Source organism: Saccostrea echinata, unplaced genomic scaffold, assembly GCF_033153115.1.
Source record: "Saccostrea echinata isolate AGI-Se365-2 ecotype Australia unplaced genomic scaffold, CSIRO_AGI_Sech_v1 ptg000012l, whole genome shotgun sequence".
Lineage (NCBI taxonomy): Eukaryota > Metazoa > Mollusca > Bivalvia > Ostreida > Ostreidae > Saccostrea > Saccostrea echinata.
The window spans coordinates 18,799,494-18,809,954 of NW_026889761.1; the positions used below are offsets into that span (position 1 = coordinate 18,799,494).

The 10,461-nt window shown below is 35.4% G+C and overlaps 1 protein-coding gene across 1 annotated transcript; it reads right to left on the minus strand.

The window, feature by feature from the left end:
- Positions 1 to 213: 213 nt before the first annotated feature.
- Positions 214 to 9,070, minus strand: LOC133185480 (neuronal acetylcholine receptor subunit alpha-6-like). The gene is made up of 7 exons (XM_061320728.1): positions 8,715 to 9,070; positions 4,308 to 4,441; positions 3,567 to 3,721; positions 2,659 to 3,113; positions 2,248 to 2,334; positions 1,242 to 1,360; positions 214 to 945 (listed from the first exon to the last, which is right to left on the minus strand). The coding sequence occupies exons 1-7, from the start codon at positions 8,758 to 8,760 to the stop codon at positions 613 to 615; spliced, it is 1,329 nt and encodes a 442-aa protein (XP_061176712.1). The 5' UTR covers positions 8,761 to 9,070; the 3' UTR covers positions 214 to 612.
- Positions 9,071 to 10,461: the final 1,391 nt, after the last annotated feature.

Sequence of the window (10,461 nt, forward strand, 5' to 3'; positions counted from 1 at the left end):
ATCTAAATGAAGGCATAGCTAGATCATGATGCAATCTTAGATAAGTGCTGTTTGGGTTTAAACAAAAATATTTAGACCTGTACAAAAACTTTTATTTAGCAAGCCTTTGTTCATAAATAAGAGAATCAGGAAACCAATCAGGTTATGTTAAATAGCATGGTCTAGCTACCCCTACAATAAAATTTAAATTGGCATACACTAAATAAAAAGTAGTTAGGTGAGATTCATTTTATTAGTATATGACTATATATTATTTGAATAATAAATAAATGAAATTGTTAATATGTATAACAGTTCAACATGCTGCAAAAATATCAATGCATTCACACTGCACTTGAACAATTTTACAGAGCTTAATGACATTACACAGTGTGCTCTGGCAACTTTCTCAAATTCTGGTCCCAACTGAAAGTAGTGTGCAGAATGTCTTATACTAATGATGTATCAGAAGAAAAAAAAAACATTGAAACATTTACATGATTTAAGAGTTAGTTTCTATGGAATTTTTTTATTGGATATTTCTGATTGTCTTGAAAATGCAAGTGAATATAAATGATTGTCGAAAAAAGTCAACTCGATAATTTGTAACAATTTAACTTCATAAACAAACATTTATGCGAGTAAAATGAAAGTGTATAAAAGGAATGTGGCTCCAAACAGGAAACACCAAACTCGGTCAAGGACCAGAGCCACCTGCTGCCACTCGTTTTGAACTTCCTGTCGCGCCTGCGCAGCTTTCGTACAAATGATCATAGTCTGCACATGACGCAATATTTCTTCCACGTCTTTCTCCAGTTTATTTTGGTTATTGGAAGCGTCAGATTTAACAATAGGTTCTACAGGAGGAATATCCAGGGCTTTCATTGTAAGAGTGTCCACTTCATTTAAAGGGAAATAACTGTCGTCGCCCAGACACACTAAGCGCTTAAGTCCCCGCAAAAAGCACTGAAAACCAAAATGTGGATAAGTTAGATCGTAACCAATTTATCAGTCATCAAAGCTTTGATTTCAGTCATGAATATACAATTGATATTCAGCATTCCAAATAAATACTGTAGCGTATATATTCCTTATATTTTATTTACTGTAACAGTGTTTTGTTGGCTATGCTGGTTTAGAATTGATTTTTGTCATAGAGCCTGATTGTGAGTTAATGCTATACATTGTAATGAAAATAGCAAAGAAAGTAACCAAAGTGCAAACAAACAGTATAGAACATATCCATCGATTTGTTTTCTTACTTGTCGCATCAAATCTGGTACCCTTCTACTCCTAGGACCACGTGACTGTGTAGCGATCACCCATATCGAGGCTAACATAGACAAGGCTATCCACACCAAGGTCAGGCTATAAAATGTGGCTAAAAGAAAAAGGAAATGTCAATAAACACAAGACACGCTAGTTCATCAGTAGAGATACCTCTCCATTTGTAGAATTGTCAAACAATCGTTCTAACCAGTTTATCTGATATTGCATCTATATGTACAGTGTATAATCAACAAGCCATCTTCAGAATCCTTCAAAGCCTCCTCGAGATCATGACTAGAGCTCCGCGGGAGCTGATAGGGTAAGAAATAACAATAAACACATTTATTTTTGCACTAAGTAATATGCCGTGTATATAGAAATATAATAGTCTTCTTCTTTTATCTGCTCCGATACCAAAAAGATAACCAAGGATATTTTTTCCCCTCAATTCTGTATGATATATGGTATCGCATTTAAGGTAGTTCTGGCGCTACCGCTTCTGCCTTGTGTTAAAGTACAATCACTGTCAAATCTGTCATTTTTAGTCTAAGAACGGATATTGAAAACGTCAGTTCGCTGCATGTAATCAACAGAAATGATGATTTATTCGAGCAGATTAACAACAGAATCAGGCAGATGTAAATGTTAGCACATTATTTTTTTTTTCATCATTAGAAATGGTTTTCAAACTCTCTACCGCAATAGCTTCTGGAGATAAATTCCTTTGTCACCGTTTAACTGTGTAGTCCAGAGTAAGGCATTGTTAAGAGTTGGAGTGTCCTTTTTCTGCCTAAATTATATGAATGCCATATTTAATCACGGCTAGTATTGAAAAAAAAATTATAAAAGACCTAATTGGAAGGGAGAAAATTCGACGGACCAGACCAGGATTCGAACCCGAGCCCCGTGAACTCTAGATACAAACTGAGCTATCTGGCTACCGGCTATCTAACATGACTGCAACAAAGAAAGGATATACAAATGTACAAAGTTACAAACCTAGCGCGGGTACTGTAGGATGAGCCTCGGGAAGGAAGTCCTGTAGCATAACAAGCAAGAAAATGATCCCCAGCATTAGTATAGCTCCTGAAAATATACCGTGTTTATGTTTGTTTTTCTGTATAGAGGAGACATTGGGACATTGTGTGGAAAATCAAAGCCTTAGTGTTATAAATAATATACATGTATAGCAACGACACAGTATAATTCTGACATATTCCTTCTCATCAATAAAACTACCAGTACATGTACTTACGACTACATGCTATCAATTATCGATATGGTTAATCAGAAAACGCATTGATATTGTAACATCATATACATGTACATCGTAAGGACTTAGTGAATGATACTAGCTAAAAACGTAATGTCAATCGGTCGACATTTTCATCTATGAACAAATATACCTACCAAGTGTCAATCGTTCTCTGGAGTCCGGGGGCAACAGAAACTGGAATGGAACAAGAATTGCCAACAGAACCGCCGGAAGAATGAACACATGGCGGTAATAGGTAGGGTTTCTCTTTAACCGGAAGGAGTATTCGATTTGAGGAAAACTGTTACTGGCATACTCGAACCGTTTGTCTGTCCGTATTGACAAGGATTCCGTTAATTTCCACTCTGCATTAAACCTCAAGTCCTCCAAATCTAGACCTTTTACACCATAAGCAAAGTGTGTGAGATTGATATTGGAATTATCGTAAGTCCACGACCCAAATGTTAATTTACATATTTGTTCATCAAATGGAAATTTGGTTAGATCCAAAGTACAGGGTGCCAGGAGCCGCATCTTTGGACTGTAGAATATGGCACCAGTATGAAAGACGATGGCGAGAGGTTCCTCTTTTTCTACAACAGTATCTGCACTAAATCAAAATGAAATGGGGTTTAAGTAATGTCATTAGACAGAACAGCCTCTTACAAAATTTATCTGCATACCAGGGGGTTTACTTACATGTCAGAAGTTTTAGAATATGATTGTGTATTTCTTTCGTGTGACTACTTTTTGCGGTTGCGATGTCATGATTGAATTATCTGGTTGACAGAGGCATGCGTAAGGTGTAAATTCTAAACGGAACTAAATAGAATTCTGATTGAAAAGCGCGAAAATAACCGCGAATGAAAGCATTACCAAAAAGACTTCATTTGCTATTCATCTATCCTTAGAATGGATTTATTGGTAATCTGCGCAATGCAAAAAGATATATTTCCCCTGGACACAGATTTCAAATATATATAGCAGAATTTTATTAGAAGCTGGAAGACAATGGGCGTGAAACGAAAAATTTAGATACTTAAATTATGCCGAATACAAGCACCTGTTAATAAGAACTATATCCGGTTTCCAGATGGAGGCTGCCGGTAGATGGACTGTCATAATTCCGCCGTATTTAGCAGGATTCCATGATAACCTGTAGTCTGCCCAAAGATGTCGGAGAAATGCCCCGGACTCAAAGACCTGACTCTTTTCATGCTAAAAAGATAACTCCAATGTGTTAATAAAAATTTGTCTGACTATTATAAATAAATAATTTTACATACATCTGCAAACTGATTTGAAGTCGAGGAAAAATAATAATTTAAAAACCATTCCCTTGAATTTCAGATTTTGGTATTTCACATAACAGGATGGCACTACTCATGAGAAACAGAAAATGGAAACAATCTCCTCATGGACTATAATTACACCGATTTGGGAAACTATTAGTAATGGTAAAACGTTATACCGGGGGAATCACCTTCGCTTGTCCTGTGCACACGATTATAGTAATACTAGTAGTGTTCTCTTTCATGTACATGTAATGAAGGAGACAATACTTCAATTTTAAAACGAATGCTAAAATTAAATTTTTGTTTTGTTTCTGTATTTGAAAAATATGAAAATTAGGAATTAAAAAGTGTCCACAAAGTAGGTATGGTTTTTTTTTTGTGTGAATACTTCGGTCTCCCAATCCGAGGCTAACATCAGTTTTTCTTATCTGTACGAATTAATTGTGATGTTTCTTATTATTCTTTAATTCTGTAACAGTCTTACTCTCTAAGTTGTATTAAATATTTACCAGTTCAGCTATCTCCGTCATTGCTAGTCCCAGGGCCACCACAACCACGGGGTTAGTAGAATTCGTGGGACGGATCAAACTATTGTAACTGTTCAAGATGTCTTTGATCAACAGTTCCTCTTTGTTTACTTCCCCTAAATTAAAATGAACACGTCTATGAAGATAATCAAATCAAGTAAATCACCTTATTTTATTCAAATTAATTTGACTTCCACCTGCAAAGGTGAGGTTTCCAATTAGAAATTCATCGTGCGAAAAGGTATCAATTGTCAAGGGGGAAATCAGTAAGGTATATTTCCTTCAAAGCTTTACTTTCATTTCTATTGCACTTAATTATGTACACTGCTATTAATTTGTAAACTCTTTGTGGTGTATTATATGGGTGTTTCTCTCTTCAGGAGCCACTCTCTGCGTTTACATCTATACATGACAGAACTCTTATCAGCCAAGCAATTGCTTTAATTCTTGTAAGTACAAAAAAGTCATGAACCATTTTACTACTGAACTGAATGCAGTTTATAAAGATTAAATACTATTTATTTTCTCCGTTGGTTTTAGTTTGATCTATACTTTTTCTTGATGATGATTGCCCATAAAGTAGTGCCCCCCCCCCCCCCATATTTCAAAGAAATTAAATTTCATTGGGAATCCCTTCCATTCATTGACATTGCATTGTGTGGGAAATACAACTCGAAAGAAATATTCACACTAAAAAATGAACAGAAATATTTGCCCTTCAGTCTCAAGCACCATCTCAGAATGTAAAAGTGCGTTAAGTAGGTTAACTAATGACTCGCTAATCCATAGCTAGCTGGTACATGTATTTAAAATCCAGATTGATGTAATTCTAATGTATTCATCCTTAAGAAAAAAAAACAGAGAAAAGACACATTGAAACTGAGAAAAGGACACCCCCAAACAAACAAACAAACAAAACAAAACAAGGAACAAGCATTCTGAGAGTATTACATATAAACAATACTAGTCCTTTACCAATAAGTATAAACTGCGTGGTTCCCCTTAAAAATCAATAACAATATTTCCGTTAAAATTCATTGAACGAAATGCAAACTTAACTCATCAAAACATACCCCCAAAAAGCTTAATATCTGTTAGTGTGTAGAAAAAAGAAAAGAAAACCAAGTGGGACAGACACACAGACAAGGAGGAAACCTGTAATCCCCTCCTGTTTCTCTGATAGAGGACTGAAAGCTTACGTACAGTTCAGATCGATTTTCTACATATTTATTTGTAATTTAATTTTTATGCCCCCATATCGAAGCTTCGGGGGTATATAGTTTTTGCCCTGTCCATCCGTCAGTCTGTCTGTTTGTCCGCAAAAACCTTAACATTGCTCATAACTTTTGATTGGTTGGAGCAATGGCTTTCATATTTCACATGTGTATTCCTTGTGACAAGACCTTTCTTTGGGTACCATCATATTTGACCTTGACCTTGGAGTTTGACCCAGTTTTACAAAATTTTACCCAACTTTAACCTTGGCCATAACTTTTGAACGGTTGGTGCTAGGGCTTTCATACTTCACATGTGTAATCCTTGTGACAAGACCTTCGTTTGGATACCAACAACTTTGACCCTTTGACCTTGGAGTGTGACCTACTTTTGAAAAACTTTAACCTTGGCCATTTATTTTGAACAGTTGGTTCTAGGGCTTTCATACTTCATATATGCAATCCTTGTGACAAGACCTTACTTTGGATACCAACAACTTTGACCCTTTGACCGTGGTTTTGGAATTTGACCTACTTTTGAAAAACTTTAACCTTGGCCATATCTTTTGAACGGTTGGTGCTAGAGCTTTCATATTTCACATGTGTATTTCTTGTGAGAAGGCCTTTCCTTGGGCACCGTTAATTTTGACCATTTGACCTTGATGTTTGACTTACTTTTGAAAAACTTTAACCTTTTCCATATCTTTTCAATGGTTGCTGCTAGGGCTTTCATATGTCACAGGTATATTCCTCGGTGCAAGACCTTAGTTTGGGTACCAGCATACTAGTATTAGATTTGCATTTCAGAAAGTTTAACCTTCCCTACAAGTTGCCATACGGGGGCATCAGTGTTTCACAAACACATCTTGTTTTACTCGTTGTAGATCGTACTCTATATCATATATCAAAGTGTCTACCCACAAATTTTTATTGAAATAGAAAATTTGATGTTAAATTTTCTATTTTAATAAAAATTTGTGGGAAGACAAAATGATAAGAAAGTTCTGGGTCAGACGTGAATAAGGTCCGTCATCTTAAAGTACAACTCATCGCAATTACAGAACTGAGATGCATTTCAAAGAAAAACAGAATTTAGACCACCATCATCTGATATTGAGCCAAGATCAAAACGAACCTTCAGGTCGTGGGGAACAAAATACTAAAGCTTGAATCAATTCCTGGCAAGGGTTATGTCTCAGATGAGATTCTGTGACAGACAGGTGGACAGTCACCCATGCCGATCAGTCAGTCAACCATGCGAAAACTATTATGGGTGGGGAAAAGTAATTGTAAATCATGTATCTTGTGGAAACAGAACGTGTACCAGTGATAAATTAAAAAAAATACATCTTTGAAATCTTGAAATGTGAATATGATTCAAAGGGAAAAGGAAAACTTCTAGTCCAATTAGTAGATGAATTTTCCTTTAAGGTTCATTGACTCTCAAATAAGAGAGATAACTTTCACTTGGACAAATGACTGCAGTTGTCAAGTAAAGAGGCAATTTCTGTCAAATTTTGTCCTGCAAGGTATAATGAAATAGTATGCATTTTGCTTATAAAATTATATTTCTTTTGGAAATTCGTTTGTATTAAAGAAAAAAAAATACATGAGTGAACGAAGGGGCGGTGAACCTTAAGCAGTAAGTTTTCCATTATGATCGAGTGGATTTAAATACTGAATGACTTTTATGAAGAGTTCACTTGACCTCTTTGAAACGCACTGTAAACTAATTGGCTACCAGTTTTATAACAAGCTTTGAGTCCGTTTATATACATACTTATAAATATCATTGAATTGGATCCTATGAGCGGTTATAATACTTTGATTCTACTGTATATTCCTTGATTATCTATATGAGGTGCAAGACTAATACAAACAATGTAAGAGTTTGGTTTTTTTTTTATTTGGTGTCTTGTTTACACAAATTTGCCACAGCTAATCCATGGTGAGATGCACAACGTTCTATTACTTGCATCAAGGGTTACAGTTTGCCATGGGTGACTGAAGAATATTATGAGTCCATTCTATTTATGAATATGCTTCTAGTTTTGGGTTGATTGAACTTTCATTTCTTCAACGTGTTTATTCAAACTTCTGTAACGGAATGCACTCTATTGTTCACAGAGCAAAGATATACATTTTCACTGAAGTTCTTTTGTTTAAGATGAAACTAATTCTTTGGAATTTTCAGGTCTGAATCTAACATACAAGACTATATACATCATTAAATGTTTATAAAATAAAGGATGGCCATCTAGTCCGATGTTTACTTCGAATTCTTCCACAGAGGGATATCAAAGCTGTCTTTGTTTGAGTTTATCCCTTAACTCTGATTAGAGCTAGGTAACGTTATAATGTTTACTCTGCAATTGTTTATTGACTGGAACGGTTGTTTTCGCGAGTATTTGATTATTAGAGTCGATCTCGGCACTCTGTGTATCACCGCAAACAAATAACATTGTCTCAACAGGGCACCTTGCTTTGTCAAGAAAAATTATCGTCAAATTTCCCGGAAAAAAATCATGTAAAAATTCTTCCCATTTCTTTCACACATTTTTTTTTTTGAGAATTTAATTGACAAAAATCAATTGATTCTTCTCAAGCATACCTGACAAGGCTTTTAACTGGCGAACTTAGGATTAATTAGGATAATATTGAAGTTGACTGGCATCTTGAAGTCAAATTACTCTCAACAAGAAAAAGTGGTCAAAGGGAAAGTGTTTTCCGGTAGTCTTAAAGTGTACAGTAATTTACCAACTCTTCACTCGCTAGATAACAGTGGTAGGCACCATGGGATTGCTCTTGAAGTTATTGGCTGGTAGTTAAAATTTGAGTTATTCATTACTTCACTTCACAGAAATATGTCATTCATTCTCATTTTAACCATTCCGTGCCATTTTTGAATATTTTCATCGTGATACAATTTCGACATTTTTTTTATTCACATTGATCATAATTTTATACTTATTTCTCGAATTAAATCTATATGCGAATATGTTAAAGAAATTCGACATTACTACACTGAGATTTGCAATCTAGCAAACATTTTTGTTTTCAAATACAGGTATTTAACATTCCTGATTTCACAATTTAAGAAAGAAAATGAAAAGAAAGAAATCAATGTAGAATTGATGTCATTTCCTTTTTAATTTGCCATTTTTAAAAATCTTACCTTGAGAAAACCCAATGACCAACAAGAGAAAGGTCACGGGAATCATTTTTGTGGGGATAATTTTTGTCGTCCTCCTCCAAACGCAAATCACAGAGCCAGCAAATTAAATTTTCCTTAAGGAATCCATTTTTATGCAGAAGAGAAGAAATGCTGCAACAAAAACAGTTGACATCGGATTGAATTCTAACTCCGGAAACCAGCAATCGGCCAAGCGATCAGGGGTTCTACCGTTTGCTAATTGTTCTGCGCGTGGTATTCCCTCGTGCGTCCATCATTAAAGTGGTATTTAGAAAAACAAAATATGAGATGTATATATAAACAGTTTATACTCAGACTTAGGCGTGACTGTATCTAGAACGCCGGTAAGGAATGCCTCACGCCGCGCTGGACAGCTTATCGCCTTTTCTCTGACTTTGGAATGTTAAGATAATGGGGATCTGGCGTGGCACCCCGGGAGGGAGGGGGCGGTCATGACACCACAAAAGCTTCACGGTGGGGGTCCTCACATTTATCTGGTAAACCACTGGATTAGTTGTGGCCCAATGTTTCATACAAACTGTCCATAAGAATTTTTTTTATCAGTTTAACAATTCTCAGCGCCCTCTCGCTCTTCGTCACGGGTGCCACTTCAAAGAAAAATCCAGCTTTCATCAGTTGAGTGGTTTTACCTACATGACGGACGCTTTTCGTTTTGTTTTTTGTGAAGTCAGATAATGACTGGAACTCAAATCTGTTGTCTTGCTAATCAGCTTTATTACACTCTCTTATCTTTCATTTTTTACCCTTTCTCTTATGACTTTTTTGCCCCTTCGAGTTAAGTGGAAAGAAACACGTTTGATCAATTTCACTCTCTGGAACCGTGAATTACCCTTTGGTTTTGGTCTTAAATCACATTATTTATACGTAGAAAGATGAAATTTCGATTCCGTATTACAGAATTCGACAAATTATCATGTACATGTATATTATTTTTTAAAAAATTAGAAAAAAAAAATAATCTGGAAAATAATGGTTTTAAGATGTGTAGAAATACAAGAACCTTTCAAAAATTACATAGACAAGCTGAAAATCTCAGAATTATTTTTCTCTATCCTTGTCTGTTATCGTCCTCCACAGGTTTTTCTTTCCTTCTCAAAAATTTCTTCTCAACGTCCTCCAAACTGATGGTTTGATTCTGACATTATCAAGCACGTTTAGTTTCCGAAGGGAATTTTCCAACGTTGAGCAGTGTTCCGGGAAATCGCCTGACATCTCAATTTTACACTGCTTGAAATGGCCTTATTTGCATTCATTGAAAATCTTTGCGACGCATTCGAATCTTACGTCAGATTTTGGTATAATCAATACCCTAAAATCTACATGTCAAGTTTTTTAAAAGAATTATTTTCTAGCAAATTACAGGAAATAAAATTGAAAATATATAGCGTTTGCAATTCCCACAAAATATCTCATTGCTTCATGGTTGGCATAATTCAATTGTTTTCCATACTCTGTTAGTTACATACATAACATCTATTCAGTTTATATAAATAGTCAAATCCTTCAATTAATCTTGGTGAAAATCTAACATGGATCGGAAAATGCATCGTACAATATGTGCCAATGTAAATCTCCCTAGATAGACAATAGTTACAGGTGTAAATCGACGCCGCGACAGACCCACTGGTGTCCAATTTCACATTTTCTAATTTTTCATAAAGGTTAAGAAGTTTAAATATATTTGAAATAAACCTTTGGGAGTATTTTT

Coding starts and splice junctions, on each gene's coding strand:
- LOC133185480 (XM_061320728.1), bottom strand. CDS start 8,760: ATGATTCCCGTGACCTTTCTCTTGTTGGTCATTGGGTTTTCTCAAG. Junction 2,335..2,658: donor CAGAGAACGATTGACACTTG/GTAGGTATATTT, acceptor GTATATTTTCAG/GAGCTATACTAATGCTGGGG. Junction 946..1,241: donor TACCAGATTTGATGCGACAA/GTAAGAAAACAA, acceptor TTTGGTTTTCAG/TGCTTTTTGCGGGGACTTAA.